This window comes from Trachurus japonicus, chromosome 12 (assembly GCF_045865225.1).
Source record: "Trachurus japonicus isolate A0001 chromosome 12, Traja_1.0".
Taxonomy (NCBI): domain Eukaryota; kingdom Metazoa; phylum Chordata; class Actinopteri; order Carangiformes; family Carangidae; genus Trachurus; species Trachurus japonicus.
Window position 1 is genome coordinate 15,784,319 of NC_140918.1, and position 18,190 is coordinate 15,802,508.

At 40.7% G+C, this 18,190-nt stretch overlaps 2 protein-coding genes across 5 annotated transcripts; both read right to left on the reverse strand.

Moving 5' to 3' along the window:
* Positions 1 to 621: 621 nt before the first annotated feature.
* LOC146977312 (glycolipid transfer protein-like) lies at positions 622 to 2,752 on the reverse strand. Its single transcript, XM_085793455.1, has 5 exons — positions 2,506 to 2,752; positions 1,989 to 2,047; positions 1,749 to 1,882; positions 1,483 to 1,633; positions 622 to 1,346 (listed from the first exon to the last, which is right to left on the reverse strand). The coding sequence occupies exons 1-5, from the start codon at positions 2,606 to 2,608 to the stop codon at positions 1,164 to 1,166; spliced, it is 630 nt and encodes a 209-aa protein (XP_085649581.1). The 5' UTR covers positions 2,609 to 2,752; the 3' UTR covers positions 622 to 1,163.
* An 87-nt stretch (positions 2,753 to 2,839) lies between these two features.
* LOC146977313 (ARF GTPase-activating protein GIT2-like) lies at positions 2,840 to 18,190 on the reverse strand. Of its 4 annotated transcripts, none has more exons than XM_085793452.1 (20): positions 17,898 to 18,141; positions 17,186 to 17,319; positions 16,910 to 17,022; positions 15,387 to 15,492; positions 14,663 to 14,749; positions 14,445 to 14,575; positions 13,284 to 13,378; positions 13,139 to 13,184; positions 12,820 to 12,868; positions 12,636 to 12,708; positions 12,436 to 12,533; positions 12,212 to 12,323; positions 11,552 to 11,703; positions 11,282 to 11,434; positions 8,877 to 9,086; positions 8,620 to 8,709; positions 7,918 to 8,000; positions 7,032 to 7,184; positions 5,902 to 5,965; positions 2,840 to 5,591 (listed from the first exon to the last, which is right to left on the reverse strand). In XM_085793452.1, the coding sequence occupies exons 1-20, from the start codon at positions 17,947 to 17,949 to the stop codon at positions 5,382 to 5,384; spliced, it is 2,211 nt and encodes a 736-aa protein (XP_085649578.1). In that variant the 5' UTR covers positions 17,950 to 18,141; the 3' UTR covers positions 2,840 to 5,381. The 4 variants fall into 4 exon arrangements, with proteins under 4 accessions (XP_085649578.1, XP_085649577.1, XP_085649580.1 ...); XM_085793451.1 differs by having other exon boundaries at positions 12,820 to 12,871; XM_085793454.1 differs by lacking the exon at positions 8,620 to 8,709 and having other exon boundaries at positions 17,898 to 18,190.

Genomic DNA, 18,190 nt, shown 5'->3' on the forward strand with positions numbered 1-18,190 from the left:
TTTTGGTGAGATCAAACTGATGTCTATCATGAGCCTCTCACAAACTAGCTCTTGAAGAATTACAGACAACAAAACTGATTTTTTTTTTTCTCCTTTTCTTTTCAAAGAGTCACTTCAGATCTAATTTGGCTGAGACTGGAACTGTATCTGTTTTGCAACATACATCTTATCAGTAACATCATTTTAAATGTCTCATGCAGTAGCTGCACCATAAATATGATTAAAACAGAAAGTATAGACAAGTAAATATCGCCACCTAGAGTAAAATTCAGGAAGTGAACCTGTGAGTGTGGTTTTACTGATTCGACTAAAAGTCTTAACACAGTTTTCTTACAAATCTGCTCATTGTTGATTATTGAGGAACTAACAATGTGTGAATATTCATAGAAGGAATATGCTTGGTATAAGTAAACGTGCACATGACACAGCATCATGCCATGCTTACGCTCGTTTGAGGCATTAAAAGGGGCAGAACAGGCCAGAGAACAATACAAACAAACCAAGCGCATCTCAACCACACTTCCCTGCTAAACACACACGTCACATCACAAACTCACCATAAGGTAAAAGAGAAAAAAAAAAATCTCTTAACAGAATTGCTGGCACATATAGACTCTGAGCTTACTTTAAAAAGAGTATGCATTTATTCAGTAACACCAAGGCACTCAGTGGATGCGAGCACTTATTATTCAACTGGAAATGCACCGTTCAAATTTACGGATTACTTCTGGGGCCGCTGCTCCCAGGTTAACAGTGGAGGTAACTCCAGGGCTCAGCAGGCAGACAACATCTGAATGTTAAGCATTAAAAGCACTTTTTTTCAGCATTTACAATCTCGTATTCCTGTCAGGTGAAAGTCACCATTAAATGAGATAAATAAAGCAGCAGCTCAAACAGTAACATTCAATTATGTATGGGGAACAAAAATGTTTTCTCTGCTAGAATGATTGTTTAGATTTAAGGCAATTGCATAATTTTAGGAACACATACAGTATATTAGTATTTACTTAAGCATAATCAAAGTAATAAATACCACACTGAAAGCAAAAAGTAAAACAACCTTATTAAAAACACCTTTGAAAGGTGGACTTGTCTGATGCCCAACAGACAAGAAAGTGCTGCAGGGCGCTCCTGCAAATCCAGTCCAGTTATGTCCCGGGACATCAAACAGTGTAGTCCAGCTCTGCGTTTAGATTCGTGAACATCTCGTAGATGGCATCTATAGTGGCAGTGTAATTAACCAGGAACTGACGCACGTTTGCTAGACAGTCCTCCTCTTTCACTTCCTCTCCCTTTGACAGTGCCTTGAGGAAGTTCGATCTATAAGGAGCTGCGATTAACGCTGCCTGCAACGACCAAAAAGAAAAGAAATGTCACAAAAAAGAAAGAAACATGGAAACATTGCATGGAAACATCTTTTCTGATGCTGCATCTAATCTACTATTTCAAAGGGATCTGGGTTTTTTTCTTTTTCTTTCTCACATTAAAAATCTTCTGGACAATCCAGCCGTGGTATTTCTTCAGCGCCTGCTCATAAGCTTTGGTGACATTGACCCGAATGAGGTTGGGGTTGTTCTCATCTCTGTCTCCATCTGCTAAACTCTGCAGCAGGATCTGGATGAAACGGAGACCCCTGCAGGAGAGAGAGGGAGAGGGAGGAAAGATGAGCCTTCCTGCTTTTAGTTGAGTGGCTACTAGGTGAGTTCAACATACAGTATGACATAACAGTGAGTTCAATAGTGCTTCACCTTTTGAGCCACATCAGAGCTAACGTTGCCCCAACTTTGGGCCACTGTGCTCCGTGGGCCTCCCGCTCTGTCACCAGGATGTCCTGCAGGGTGACATACTTTGCTGGATCCTGAGCATACACTGCTTTAATTTTCTGAAAAAATGCACATGTTGAGTTTAGTTTGCATGAAAGAAAGCTGCTCCATTAACTGTGGTATGAAAACACACCAGAAACAAGACAAGACAGATCTGTATCTTACCGTTATATTGCCATTAATGTCGGATTTGATCACTGAAAATACTTTTGATCCCAAGCAGTCTGAAAGAGAAGCAGAAATTTGAGAGCAAAGCAATAAAATATGAATGACTTCATCACACATCCCCAGGCTCAAAGAGGGGAGGATGAATACAGATCAGCCTTTACAAACAGGAGGGGGGGTATGCAGTGAATGCATAGTTTCAGTTAAGTCACAATGAGGTCAATGTGTGCTCTGTTCAATGAGTAAACAAAGAGTTTCTCTATAGGCTTCACGGCCGCAGCTGGTTCAGATCTCCCACCGTGACCCAGCGGGCCAGTGTATGAAATAACCCCCGTCCCGTCTTAAAAGGGCCCCAATCATGGGATCCGACGGAGGGACATGTCGTTTTGAATCAACATATCATGAGGAACAAGTCAGCAAAAGTATGAACCGTGACAGCGACTGCGGCGCGACAGCAGCGCTTCTTAAAGTCACCTCAACGTGGCTTTTATCGACTTTACACACAGGTAATACTCACCGAAGAACAGGGGAATGTGAGAGACGGCTTCCAGAAATAACTTAGTGTCAACGGACTTGTCCGGAGGAAGCTCTCCGAATTGGTTTTCCAGTAAAAGAGCCATGGTCCAGCCCGTGTTATAGCAGCGACAGCGGTGGCGGCAGCAGCAGCAGCAGCGGTTGTAACAGCGAGACAGAACCCGGAACTCACTTCTTGTCAGATGGGTGGGGAGCAGCCGACGTCTCTATCACTTTCGTACTTCTCCGACAGGTGGGACATTAAACATGGGCGTGTTAAACAACAAGCTGTTCGCCCGCAACAACACACGACCAAAAAAACACAACACTTGAGCGCGTTTGAGGTATGAATTATACTTTATTATACCTAAGGCAGGGATTGTTTTCAACCACAGAGGCAGTGGCAGGCTTTAAGTTACAAGGAATTAAATGTCAGGGCTGAGACCAGGGGTGGGAAGTAACTAAATACTTGTACTGAATTGTTCAAGTAGCCCACAGACAAAAAAAAACTTTTTTTTTTTACCTTTATTTTAAAATAACTATGTATGTGTTACAATTAATGTGCACTTGGACCAGTCAGGATAATTGCTTTTAAATGAAATCAGATTTAAAGCAAGACTATCTAACTTTTAAAATAAGAAAAAACATATTCTTTATTTCATAAGCTATAAAAAAAGAATCAACCTTGTTGAATTCATTACACTAAGTGGTTTTGATAAAACTACCTCTATTGATGTAGTACTACTAGCTTATGTTGCCAATATTTGGATAAATATTGGTTTATAATGGTCAATATGTAATGACTAGTCTCTTTTTACATTATACATTGTAGCATTTTGCTCCGTTGTGTGAGTTGTGGCTACAGTAGCTGTTGTTTTGCAAAAGTTACATTGTCTTGCTTTAAAACTTGTGAGCTAATTCAAATTAAAACATTAATTATTGCACCACTGAAACAAAGAAAATGAAAGTAGTGGTGTTTTTTAAAAAAAACAAAAGACAGTCGGCACCACCTTACAAAAAAAACAAAAGACGAAACATTTTTTAATTTGAGCGACAAAAGATAAAAAGAAACAATAATTTAATAAGATGAACTCCTTTACAAACTCATGTACAGGGATGTGGGTGAAAGCTCATGAAAAAAGCGAGTAAGTGGATCTTTAGTAAAGCTAAAAAAACCTAAAAAAAAAAAAACGATTTGAAACTTTTTGAATTAGCCGTAGACGTTAATGAAATACTAATGTGCACTAAAGAAGCTTTGAACTTCTTTTCTTTCCATAAGCTGCTTTTAGAAAGAAAGGACATTCTCTGCTTTGGAAAGCATTACTGAATTCAAGGGGGCTGTTTAAAGGATGGGGCTACATATTCATATGGAAAAGGTTACAGTCAGGACGCTGCTCTGGCTCTTTTAATATTGACCAGATGTAACTATGTAACTTCAAAGTTTTCAAAAGAGAGACACTGATTACTTGGTTAATACTGAATCATCTGTGCTCCACTTGTGTGTGTGGTATTCTAGTTTTCTGTCCACCCCTGGCTCAAACCTCTGGCTCACAACAACGAGTTGACACATTAGACCCAGGTTCTACGACGGGGACTCTAACTGAGAGGGCACATTTACTTTATCGTTGATTGTAAACCGTTAGCGGTACGCGTTTCACCAGAGGCAGCATCTAATACACCGGAGTTACAGCACCACGTCAAATGAACAGATCACAAGTTGCCTAGAACTAACTGCCAGCTGAGACGTCCCAAACCTCAGAACAAAAGTTAGCCTGTGAGGAGCATCATGTTAAACAAAAAAGCTTATGAAAATAAACATTGATATTTTCTTAGAGGTATGACATACAGTTTATAAATAGAATAGCATTTGGATTATTTTGATAAAGAATTACATGGATACATACATCTTATATATTTGCATAATGCTATTAAAATTGATTCAAAATGGATTTCACACAGACCGTCGAGGCCATCTCTGTCAACCGCGCTCTCACACACACACACACACACACGTACTCACACGCACACGCACGCATTAGAAGTATGGCTGTAACAGAACTCCAAAAAACTACTAAGACCTCCTTGCCTATGAAAATGTGTCACCAGCGCGGAGGGACTGGATGGACTGAAAGGTTGCACACTCTGGGTACTGCTGGCCTTGCAGCGTGCTCAATGCACTGAAGCTGTTTTCTTTTTCTAATCACAGTTTGCTTACTAAACAAACATTTGTACTCTAAGCAAGTGGCATCACGATGATTCAAGATTTAAACACTATCATTGGATCTTACAAATAAAAAAAACATTTAAAATGGCTTCAGTTAAAATAAACCAATGTCACTGGATTAGTTTAGGTTCATCTACTGTGATCCTTGATGCCTGGTGTCTTGCAGACTATTGGTCCTCTCTGGCAGCTCGGCCACGCCAGAAACAAGACTCAAGGAGCACGAGTGATGAAAGTACTAAGAAGACAAGTACAATGTCGAAAGGCTCAACTGCTTGTTGTTCTGATTGTTTTATATTTACACACGCACACAACATTGCACTTTCGGAAATTGTGTGGATGAAACTGATCTACTTGTGAGGTAAAGATTTCTAACTAATTGTGTACTACACTGTATATTTTAAGATGTTTCCATTTTGTTACTCCATTTTACCTTGGTACAAAACAACCAAATAAATAAAGCTTTTGAATGATCTATAATTTTATATGGCATATTGTTTTGTTGTTTTCAGATTTTCCCATCTCAAGGAATGTATGTAAATGATCGCACTGATTAACATGGGAAAACAAAACATGGTGTTAAATGATTAAGATCAAATTAGCAACGACGTCGATTAAATGGATTTTGGGCGTGTGTAGGAATGTCTTTGGGTTTTTGGTTAGTTGTTATTTTCTTTGGTTGTCACAGTGACAAGTTGCTTGGCAGCTTTGGCAATGTCATAGGCGCACTGGATGACCTGCTGAGTGACCAGCTGGATGTCCGACGGGCAGGGGTTGTGATCGGCAGCCTTCTGGCACTCTCCGTGCAGCCGGCTGGCGCTCGACGTGAGCAGACACAGAGACCCTCGCACGGTCTCCGAGGACGGCCTCTGCGGGGGGGTAGAGAGATGATAATGATGATGAGAGACTCAGTAAAAGGGACTTGCATGACAACGCCTATAAAATAAACTCTCATTGTGGTCAGTGGGCCCATGGGGACTGTGTCTGCGTGTGTGTGAAGAGAGTAAACATAAAACAAAGTAATCCAATAATTGCTAAACATAAAACAAGGTAATGCAATGAACACGGCCCACTCATCTAGGCAAGCCACTCCCGTTGGCTGTTTTCAAACAAACAACAAATCCTTTAATTACTCGGGCAGGGGGAGGGGCAGCACACTGTTGACGGGAGTCATCTTACCTTGGGAAACAGGGCGGCCATCTCTGTCACGGCCATGCAGATCTTTTCAGAGCAAGGCAGGAAGCTGTTGGAGACAAAAGGATGAATGGGTGATCAACCACTCCTGCACGACATATAATAATATGATTAAAAGAACCGCCTGAGGTCAGATCCTCTTTTACCATTGTGTACACTCACACAACTTCCGTACATCAAATGGGAGACTGCATTTTCAGTGTCTGTTGTGCTGCAAATCTATTATATTAATTTGATAATGTGACCACCAGATATATGCAGCCAAGTGGTACAAGTGCAGAAGAACTCTGAGATAACCAGCCTGGGTGAGATCCCACAGGCCCTGATGTTCAAAATAAAAAACTTGAATTAAACAAAAGTATAGTGTTAGACCAGTCATATCTTGCAAGTACTGTTTACAGCTTTATATAGTACTAACGACTGTGAAAAACCACAAGCACTTCAGATAGATTGCACACATTGTTAATCTCAAAATATTTACATTAAAAAAAGAGTAAGATGAGGGAAATGGTTAACACTGTATATCATGATAAAACAGTGAAAATGTAAGAAATTAACAAATGGATGGATGCAGGAAACCTCAGTGAGTCGCTGTGGATTTGGCAGGTCACAGGGGAACATGATCATGTGGTGTTTGTTTCCTGTCAGCTGCATTGAAAGACATAAGGACTAACCCCCAGCAGACACAAAGCTTCTGGGACACAGGGACAGGAGCCTGACAACAAGGCTCAAAAACAGTGAATCTGGGTCCCTGAAAACAACGTTCTGCTGGTTTTCTATCGTTTACGTGACTGACGGCTCTGCCACACAGGTGAAAATCAGTTACCAGTTAGCTGGCTAAAATGAATGAAAAACAGCGGGACTCTGGGCCTGGAGGATAACCATTGAAAACCACTGACCTAGAAGCAGCTGGGACAGAGTTACTCCATTTACTAAAAGGCTGGACTAAGTGACAGAAATACAGGCACAGATTAAGTGTATAGGCTGACAGGGTGAACACTGTCACAGCAAATAATGACAAGAGCTGAATTTGATGTTTCAGGAGTTGACCACATTTATGCTGTTTAATTACAATTACCACATGTTAATCAATTACATATTAATAATAAAACTACCTTTCATGTTTGGTCTCCTGGGCAGCTCTCAGAAGCTCTTGTATGTTCTTAGTGATCTGCTCTGTCTTACAGATGACGTCCTCTGTGCATGGCAGTGTGGCATCTTCCTCCCCCCCGTCTGGTTCCCCAGCATCCGAGGCTGGAGGAGGGCTGCTGCAAAAGCAAAGCAAAAACGTTTTATCAGTGTTTGCAGCTGTAAAGACAGTGGGTTATACATGTTATCTTGAATATTAAAACAGATTTTTGTTTAAAAAATATAAAAAATAGGTGGGGCAGTGTGATGACTAAGAATTTAGTGAAATCTTATCATACCCAGCAGCAGCAGCTTGTTTTAAAACTATGTACTGTTCTATCACATTTATAGCTGCTTAAAAATAGCCACTATAATCTACATACAGCATATACATGTAAATGGAAAGAGAACAACTGGAGGTCAGTGATGTGTCAGGCCCTTAGCTCCTCATCACATGTTGATGTTTTGCAACTGGTATCTTACATCAGACCGGTGAAAGTCCTCGTGCTGTCTAGACAGATTGTACCAATCATGACATGTTTTAACATCTGTTTAAACTAATATTAGTCGAGTCTCGCCCCAAAAAGAAAAACCTTCACATTTATTTAATTTACTGCTTCTTTCTGGGCAATTCTTACTTTATCTGTTTGCCTTCTGTTAACAGCATCAATAAAATCAATATATACCAGGACTTGATATATAAAAAATATTTTTAATGTATTAATCTGAAGAACCAATCAGATGGTTTTTACAAAATCAGCAGTAAAGTTTACAAACCTTCACAGAAAGAAACTGTGCTTTCAAATCAACAATCAGTCTCAGTGATTGTCATATTGATCAGTGGGGTGCAAAGTTAACTTTAAAAGGTCTTACCCAGTCTCCTCCACCTCAGAGTGGTTGGGCGTAGTGTCGCAATCATTCTCCAACATTGTGCTCCGTCCTTCTAAACTACAGCCCTGTAGACACATCAGTGGATTACAATCAATCAAAAATACAGTTTATGGTGCGGATGATTAGCACAGACCTATTACAGGAGCACCTGCGCACACGTATGAGTCAGAATCATGCATTTCTGAAAACAAAGCCATGACCACACACTATCAGACACTTGGTTTAAAAGCAGGTAAATAGAGAAAGACAGGAAATACACAACAAGGTCATTGTGGTGTAACAGTGGGTACTGCAGTGGATGCGATTAGTAAATGCAAAGAAATCCACGTGGAAACCGTGTCTTCTCTTATCAATGGCACACTGTTATGGGATATTTTATCTTTTATATTGGACTTTGCTGTCTGATCATTCAAACAGCTTCCTCTCGTGCAGCATTTCATCATCACTTCTGATGTTTCCTAGAGAAAGCAGTGGCTCTGGCCGAGGCTCACTGTACAGAAGAAGCTGGAGGTGTTCAGGTAACTGAACGGTAGCAGAGGCACTGTGGTGCATGCATGCAGAAAGGCGATACTGATAAAGAGCAGTTTGAAGACACAGGTCAGGAGAGAGAAGACTGTGGGGGTCAAGCAGGGGGGGACAGTTTTCACCGTCCCCTGGGGCTGCCACTAAACTTCAGTACTTAACCCTTCGAGATCTCTCATCCCACGACCAGGACAGGGAAGAGGGGAAGGTAGGGAGGGAGGAAGCAGCCGTCCCCAAAGGACCCCTACCAATCTAGAAAAGGGGTCAAACCAAGTTGAGCATACTCCATTGAGATGCAATAAACGATTGACTGAATGAATGAATGAAAAAACCAACGCCAGCCCCCCCAAGCCAGGCATCATTGTCCTGTCCTCCCATGAGGACAAATCCAGCAGGAACACTGGTGCTCTTGTGCTTACATTAGTCGGGAAGGGTTGTAAAACGACTCCATCCTCATGCCGGCCCGTCTCAGCTCGGTGGGGGTACTGCCTCGCGGTGGAACCCGTCTCATACATGGACATGGCACGACCCCCGCGGGGCGGGTGTCGACCTAAGGGCCCCTGCAGGTGTTGCTGTCCGCTGGGGGTCTGCCACCGCAGCGATGTGTTTTCAGTCTGCAGGGAATTCAGCTGTGGAGAACAAAATAACTTTCAATTCGACTCTAGCTGCGGGTTGATCTCCTTACAAGCCCGGCCAGACATCAATAATAGAGCAGAAATCCAGCTAAGTCTGCAGGAGAAAAGCAATTCCTCCGTGGAGAGTTCATCTTCATCTCCGTTTTGTTTTTGGTTTGCCTTCAAAGTTTTTCTCACAACAAAAAGGATTGTTTCTCTGACAAACAAAGTGCTGACACTGTGTGTTGCCAACAACACCTGAAGTACGACCCTGACAAACTGCTGCAGAAGTAGTTGCCCTTATTTACACGAACAGCACTCTTTCATGGGAAACAACCTTCTAAGCTTCTTGTCAACATTATTATGTAAATTAGAATAAAAAATTCAACAAATTAACTTTTGGGATAACAGATAAAGTACTTAACTACATGGTACCAAGCAAGAGCAGTGTTGGCTACAGTTTGGTCCTTTGTCTCAAAAGACATGAATATTTGAAAAGGAGATTTTACAGGATTATTAGCTTATATATTAGGAGACGTATTAGGGTTCTACTGTGTCACTAATTGAGGTTTTGGGAACTGCAATAGGGGTGAAGAAGATAAGGGAGTAGAATGGAGAAAGCTAACTTGTGTAAAAAAAGAAAAAAAATTAAAAAGCAGCATGGTCGAGGAGAAAATAAACCAGCAGGAGGAGGCAGCACATTGTGTTAACACCGTCTCTCAGCCAAGAGTAGAGAGAAAGAAACCAGGCTGTGACACTTTGAGGAATCGAAGGAAACCAAATTAAATCTTCAAAAATGGTTGCGTAGGTGACAAACCTCCTTTTTTTAAATGCAAAAACCTCTGCCAAACATGCCAGCTCCTCAGGATGACACCCTGACAACCTCATTAATTGCATTAGTGTCTATCAGAGGCAAGACATTCAAGGTAAGTTGGTTTTGCTCAACAAAATAACTAGATTTCATGGCATTCCACATAGGGAAGTATTTTCTATGAAAGGAGTGAATAATAATAATCACAATAATAATAACAATAACAATAACAACAATAACAGTACAAAATGCCCACACCAAGGTTTGTGTGTTTTGCTGATTAACTAGAATATTCTCACCACTGTGTTGGGGTGGTGGCAGACATTTTAAGACTTTGGGGTTTCCTCAAACCTCAGCAAATAAAACTGCAATGATGTGTGAATATCTAAATTTATAACACTGTACTTTATGGAAATTCTCAGAAATAAGGAACTGAGTGACACCATATGCCTGGAATAAAGATATACATAACATGACTGTGGGTTGTTCTGGTTTGCCAGTAGCCTACTTTACTAAATGCCTTCTGGAGGTGTTGTGGACCAAATTCAATGACATTTCTGTTACGGTGAACACTGAGTGGAGATAAATCCAGTGATTCACCCACACTGCAACACTCTTAATCACATTTAGGTGCTGTGTGACTTGTGGCTGTTTGATGTTTCTGTAGATTTAAGATTATGAATCAGTATGTCCCCTGTATGTCCTCTTTGAATCCTCTGTTTTAGATCACAAAGAACTATAACATTATTTCCATTATATCTGCTGTGCGGTCTAACTGAATAGCATCAAAGATTCCTGTGGTGGTTGTTAATTATCACCACAGGAATTTCACCCATCCGGAAACATAGCAGCCATTTTCTCTGTTACACCAGTGAAGCAGAATCCCTGTGGTATTTTCATTCATTTATATGTCAAACTCCAGTCTTCCCTGCAGCTACACATTCAAACACACTGTGATTCATGCATAGTATAATTTTTAATAGAGCCATGTCCTTATCATGAATTACTTGTGTCCTTGGGTGAAATCAAATTACTACATGTCTGATATTCAATATTACTTACTTATTTAAAGGCTGACTGTGTAAGAGTTGCACTTAAATGCACTTCACTCCTCTAGTAAATAGCACTCATGGGAGAACAGGATGCGGCAGTGCTATCAATAACTCACCTTTGTAACAATGTCAGCGCATATTGTTTGTGATGGAAATACAACTGGAAGTGAATAATAACCAGGACAACAAGGCTCAGAGAGGATGTAAATCCTGTGTAAGCCTTCTCAGTATGCATCTTAAAATATTAATGTGTACTAATAAAAAAAGTAATGCTGGAAATAAACAAGTCTGAACAATCTGCAGCACAAAATCTACTTTGTTTCTCAATTACAGGTGACTTCACTAACCTTGCCCTGCATCAACCGCAGCTCTTCACTAAGGTGACAGTTGACTTTGAGAAGCTGCTGTATTTTGGCCTCTGATGCAGTAAGTGCGCTCTTCACCTCCATATATTCCTGCACTGTGATTGGTCCATCAGAGAGGTCAGATGACTCTGAGCTCTGCAGGAGAACATGTTACGCGGGACAGGAAGGAATGTGATCAGTTTAAAAAGCAAAGCACAATGTCGTATTTGTTTCTTTATCTCTTACTGGCAGAGGAGTCTGACAAACATTAACCTTGGTCCTTCCATCATTGCAGCTGTCCCCACAAGTCGCCTCTTGGACTGGATCTTCGTCTGATGCCACGCTGTCGTAATCTGGCTGATCGTTGTCCTGGCTCTCACTGTTATGGCGGCTGTCGATTCCCTGAAGGATCAGCTCCACGCTTTCTGCGGAACGACCACCACATCACAAGACTAGAGATCAAACAAACCCTACTAGCTACACAGCTAAGAGACAGACATTATTTTCCCTACACTGAGTCCAAAAATTAGGACTGGCTCCTCATTATCAACCAAAACAATGTTTGTCTTCTTTGAGCATGCCCTATGAATAAAAAAGGCTGTGATGTGGTTTGTGAGTTACAGAATGCACAAGTTTTCATTATTAAAGCCTGAATTCACAATCAGTGTTTGGCAGCCTTGGTACACATGGTCTACACTCTAATTGTGGCCTATAAAGCTGGCCCACAAGGGCCACATTTGAATAAGAAATTCAATACTGACTTTTCTGCATCTCATTTGCACCAACCAATTTATATTTTCTTCACTGAATATTCTCAGTTCATTTTCCATCCCCCCACTGAGAAGTGCACTTACTGCAATACAAAGACTAACAAAACCCAAAATAAAGGTTCATTAGCTGTTAAAATAACATATGTGAAAAGATCAGCCTTACCTTTGGGACTGTCACAGGAATTACCCCACTGCCGTCGTTTCGCATCAGTTAGAATATCGATCACAAGGGTAGCAAATTCATGAGCACTAAACCTGGCTAACTTTTGACGACCCTGAGGAAACAGAACACAAAAGGAGGGAAACAAGTGAAAGAGCTGTTAAACTCAGTCTTCACACAACAAATCTGAAATTTAAACAGGAGGCAACACTGATGCAATCCCTTGCCTGGTTTCTGGTAGATGAGTACTCTGGATTGACAGGCAGGAAAGGTACAACTGTGGTGTCAGTTACAAGTGTGCTGTGGTTCTGAGTGGCCAACCACACTGCAAAAACACAACGAGGTAGAAATTATACATAACATACATTATATATCACGTCATTATATACTACGGTATTTACATTTTTTTGTAAATTCTTGAATTTACCAGCATCTGTTTCTCTTCTGTCAACTTCATCATAAACATCCATGGCAAGTTCTTCAAACTGATGGTTACTTAGCTAGAGCACAACAAAGCAGAATTTCTGTTTACTTCCTGAATAACTGAACAGCAGGTGAAAAAGAACAATACATTCTCAAAGTCCAACAAATCACAAGTAGGAATGTCTCACCGACTGCAGCTTCTTCTTTGCAGCTTTTGCAAACTCTGACAAATCCAGACTGCTGTGAGACAAAACAAAACAAAAAAAAGGAACAATTATTTTTCTGGTGACAAACTATTGAGAAACAACAGCAAAAGTAACAAACGTACTTACTTATTTCTTATCCATCCAATGCAGCATAGAAAAAATAGGATTGCAATTATGTGAATATATATCATAGCATTAACAGTAGCCTGGTGCCTATTGGAGCTGATACTATAACTTGATATTATTTTCTGTGCATTTAACAATTTCAACTTCTGTAACTACTACTGACAACAGCTATTACCTGTCTGCCATCTGTGGGATGATGAAGTGTTGCCCATTCCTGTGATCTACAACACAACAAGGACATGACAGCAAGTGATTAACATAGAAAAAAAAAGGAAAAATAAGCATACAGCAGCAGCACTTGAGGTCCATACTACACGTACCTGGTCTTCTTCCACAAAGGTAAAATGTTAACCGGTCAGTGAGTTCATACTGGATCTCCACTAGCCTCTCTGCCAGCTCCTGGTGCCCAGCTTGTCTGCACAGGTTACAAATAAAAAGGTTATACTACAGACATGCAGATCTGCACTGAGGCTACACAATACCTCAGGTAGGAGGTCTTTAAAATATTCTACATCATAAACTTCTGAGAATTAAGTTCACAGAAAATATTGTTCCTCTTTAAGAGTATGATGTTGGTTTGGTGGCTCAAAGTAATGTATTGAGTATTTCATTGACAGAGCAAGACCAGCCATGCTGATATAAAAAAAACCAAGTATGTTTTCTTTGAGGAATTCCTCTTAAGTACAACAATGCTTTAGCTAGCAAGCAGGTTTTATTTGTGTTGAAAATTGTTCAACAAGTAACATGACATGGAAGAGCTGCTACTATCTTTATTTAATATCTGTGGTTTTATCTTCAGATCAACTTCTGCTAAACTACTCAAGCTGCGTTGGCTACGGTACGTGCTTTGGAATCCACTCCCATCCTGTCTCAGTTAGTCATACTGTTATTGAATTAGTTAAACTGTGACATAATGCCATTGGGGTCTGTGTCTAGTGTTCATTGTAGTCCAAGGCATGCAAAATATTTTAGCCATTTCAGCTTGTGACTGTTTCCACGGTCTCTAACTAGGCCATGTGTACCAGTGTTTGGTCACTGTCCAGCACATTTCCTGTTAGTGACAATGTCCAACATTTCCTCATTAACACATCAGTATATAAATAGCCCACGTATTATACTCGCATCTTTTTCTGTGTATTTTAAATCTCCAAAGGATGTGTATCATTTCCTGTAGCACAGCCACCAGCGAGCTGGGCTGCATGAAGCTTTGCTACCGAGTAGTTATGAAAACCACAACATCAGTAGCTATAACATGTTTTCTATGTAGGCAACACTGTGAAATTAGACCACACAACTCATGTGGCCAATAAAAATATCATACACCTAAATGTCTTACAAGTCTGACATGGTGGCATCTCTAAAATTATGTTTTTCACAACACTATACTGTATAGTTTTGGTGCTCAAAACTATAAAAACGGTATTTAATAGGACAAATAAACAGATGAGCAAGTGTTAAATAAAATCAAGTGATGGTTTTACCTTGCATAATCAATAGGGGTCTTTCCACTGGAGTCCAGGGCCCCAGGATCAGCACCATAAACTGCCAACAGCTCTGCTTGTAACATCTGCCCTGCTTTTGCTGCTATGTGTAGTGGGGTGTTTCCCTTCTCCTGTGGTTTCAAAACAACATTAGGATGAAGCATTAGTCGTATGTTGACTTGTACAATTTATTTTGCTGCTTATTCCGCTAGACTTACTGGATGGAAGAAATTGGCCTGTGCCCCCAAGGATAAGAGTCTGAGGCAGGTCTCCAGGTTTCCAGTCCGAACACTGGAGTGCAGTTGCTGAAATGATATTGTAACAAGTAGTTTGTTTTAATAAAGTTCTGGCTGAGTTCTGGCTTCACTGCATAAATAAATACATATGACATGATGCATTATCCTGAAGGAACTATATAAAACTGTATGATAAAAGGTTAATATTAGTGCAGCTTTATAGGCACCTCTATATCCTTTATACTTTCTCTAACTCTTTTCTTAATAAACCCCATAGATTTTGGTATTAGTGACCCATAGATGGTTACTGAAATGCATAATATCCATATGCATGTAATCCAACTTGCTATCAAATTATTTGGGATGAATGATCCAGAATTCATTTCATAAATCTTAGAAGAGAGTGAACTAGAGGCAGCTGAGAGTTGAGGTCACACAGGCTATTCTATTTGATAGTCACAGCATGAGCATGACTAATTTAAGAAAATGTGTGTGGCAGAATGTCACAGCAGCACTGAATGCGAAATAGACCATGCCATTTCTGAACTAAATGGGAAGTGCTAGGCTACCAAAATTAAAAGCATCACCATTGATTTTACTGTCTCTAAGCGGCTTAATAGCATGGGACAACGCTGGGTTAGTTGTGTGTACACCTAATAAAGGTTGGTGAATACAAAGTGTAGAAACAACTGAGTCATTTTCTCACCTTGCTGAGGTCTTTTGCGGTTACACTATCATCCTCCCGACAAGGCATCCGATGAACATATGCCAACATTTGATATTTGGCTTTGATGAACTCTGTCTTGTTGGGGCTGAAAACAACAAAAGACATGTGTATCTAAAACTCAGTGTACTAAAAATCTGGACCGTCATTGACATTTTCAAATGTATATGGCTATTAAAGACAAACAGCATGCAGAACATTTCTCAACTGGGGACGTCACGATTTCTGATATTGAAATCACACCTCTGCAAATATGAAAGTGCAGTGTTTGAACTGCAGCAAAGACATTCTTCCATTATAACCTCCAACATGCAACAGAACGGTATTCTTTGCTGTCACTTCAGCCAGCACAAACAAATAACAGGTGGATAGCTTTTATTTCTGTGGGTCTAACCCTCCCTTGAAGTTAGAGTTGCAAATTCACATCCCTCTTCTCCATCATAAGACCAACTATATCTCTGTAATGAGAGAGTACAATACAGTTTACTAAACTAAACGTAACTAACGGAAAGTCGATTTCACAACAAAGACTAACATTGTTTTTCACGTTAATAAACAATGAGATAAGTCCAGATAACGTCCTGAAGTCAATACTTCCTTGTGTTGTGTGAATCAAGCGGTACATGAGTTGAAGCAGCTGCAGGGTCAATGTTTAATCAATCACAGAACTCTGTCCAAACAGCTCATGCTCCATCATAAATTATAAATATCCCTCGAGGGGGAACCTTTGTTAAACACCTGGAACTTTCCTAGAGGAACTAAGTTTAGTCCTGGTTGTTTAGTGCCTCAAAGGGCATGAAGTCCCCTGAAAAAGTTCCTGTAACCAATGAGATAAGCTTCATCTTGAAAGTTGTATTTGCGATCAAGGACAGCTGCCTCCCATTTGGTGCAATGCGTACACTCTGTCTGCAAATGTCTGTTGTCTCTTGACTGAATGCATTTGCTCTGTGTATAAGGGTTGGTCTAAGCACGGTTGTGTTTATGTGTGGCTGACTATTTATCTTTACCCCACCAGCCAGACACCAGACCGACACAGTGTTTATACCTGGCAGTGGATGACTACATCACATCTCTCTCCCTCAGGGATTTTGTTTTTTTGTCATGCCTTCTGAGCGACAGTAGATACTGCTGGTGGAAAAGCTTTCACAATAAAGGGAAAGCCTACATAAACCCTTTCAAATTACTGCTTGCAGAATGAGTGGGTTAATCAAGGAAATGTCAAATTGATCCCATATGCGTAGCATGATTAGGATATCGACAGTTGCTTTTCTTAGCATTTAGTATATTATGCTTTCATGGTTAGCATGTTAACCAACTCACTGAAGTGCTGAAAACTTCCTTGAGACCCATTGGCCATGAGTCATGTTCATGCTACAGCAGACCAATTATGCATGTTCCCTGAACTTAACTCTGAAAATCAATTTTGCCAATAGATGTTAATATCAAAAGGGCAAACAGGCATACCACAATCGGCTCTGACGCATCAAAATCCTTGAAGTACTTACTGAACTCTGTCCTGGGGGTTCGCTTTGCGCTTCCCACTCACTGAGGAAGAAGGGTCCAGAAGGCTGTGCTCCCATATGGAGTTAGCTCCATTGCCATACAGTGTCTGGACCATCTAAAATATTAAAAACCACAAAGACACATTACTTGAACTGAATCTTTTCCCAACCACTTAAAGATGTGTTTGATTGTGTACCCACTATACTACATGTAACTCTTATTTTGAATACATTCTAATCCATTACACATTTGTATGTGCTTAGCTTGTGTCTCATCACCTGTAACTGGGAGGGGGGCCACGGAGAATGAGTCAGATGTCGGACTTGAGAGCTGTGTCGCCCCAGTCCTCTATGGATGCTGCAGCACTCATCGCAGATCAACACACCCCTGTTCACAGAGGCCCAGCGTGGCTCTACAACAGGATGCAAAATGAGCTGGTTAGTCCAACCTAAGTAAATAATAACGTTACATACCACTTTAAGCTAAAGCATTTGTGATAATTGATTAATTATAGTCCATTCAGGCTACATAGATACTTGCTAACTGACAGCCACAGACAACTCCACCAGGTCAGTTCCTTCCCGATGATTAGACACGTAAAATAAACACTACAGTTACTAATGCTATCAGACGTGGGTTACATTAGCAAGGTAGCTAATTAAGCTAACTAACGTAAAACATATTTTAACACAAACCACCGTTAAATGCAATTTCAAGCAAAGAGTTGCAGATTTAGACAAGTTCGTGTGAGTGGGTAGGTAGGTAGGTAGGTTAAGACACAGACACGATATGTTAACAAATGTTTCCACACAAGAGGAGAATAAAAAAAAAAGAAATCACAATTAGCCGCGTTGCTAACTAACGGCTAATTAGTCGCGGCCGTTTGTTAACGTTAACTAGGTTTATCTGACTGGACGTTAAGTTGTAGTCAAGGCTAGCTGTGGTTAGCCAGGCGGCTAGCGCTCCTGCTAGCCTGTTTGACATCATTACCCGGAGCACTGCAATCAGCGCAGACCTCTCTGCTTCGCACTCGCTTTGACATCCCCTCGACAGAAATCCTCAGAGTCCACGAAAGACAAAGTGTAATAATAAGGTACGGTTGTAACACAGCCGGACGAGGAGGATAAGACAGGGATAGTCCGCCCCGTTAGATTGTATTTAACGCTTCCAGCACAGGCAAAGCAACTGTGTGTGTGCCCGTCTGCCCTCCCCTCCTACTGTTGAACAAAGCGGTGTCCCATCCCAATACTCAGAGAAAGAGCCTCCTCCTCCTCCTTGCCTCC

What these genes read in the sequence shown, in the direction of transcription:
- LOC146977312 (XM_085793455.1), bottom strand. Translation starts at nt 2,608, where the DNA reads ATGGCTCTTTTACTGGAAAACCAATTCGGAGAGCTTCCTCCGGACAAG. An exon ending in TCACATTCCCCTGTTCTTCG is followed by an intron (nt 2,048 to 2,505) that starts GTGAGTATTACC and finishes CTTCTCTTTCAG; the next exon opens with ACTGCTTGGGATCAAAAGTA. An exon ending in ACATTAATGGCAATATAACG is followed by an intron (nt 1,883 to 1,988) that starts GTAAGATACAGA and finishes GCATTTTTTCAG; the next exon opens with AAAATTAAAGCAGTGTATGC.
- LOC146977313 (XM_085793451.1), bottom strand. Translation starts at nt 17,949, where the DNA reads ATGTCAAAGCGAGTGCGAAGCAGAGAGGTCTGCGCTGATTGCAGTGCT. An exon ending in TCTGAGGTGGAGGAGACTGG is followed by an intron (nt 7,185 to 7,917) that starts GTAAGACCTTTT and finishes TTGCTTTTGCAG; the next exon opens with CAGCCCTCCTCCAGCCTCGG. An exon ending in TGGCCGCCCTGTTTCCCAAG is followed by an intron (nt 5,592 to 5,901) that starts GTAAGATGACTC and finishes ACCCCCCCGCAG; the next exon opens with AGGCCGTCCTCGGAGACCGT.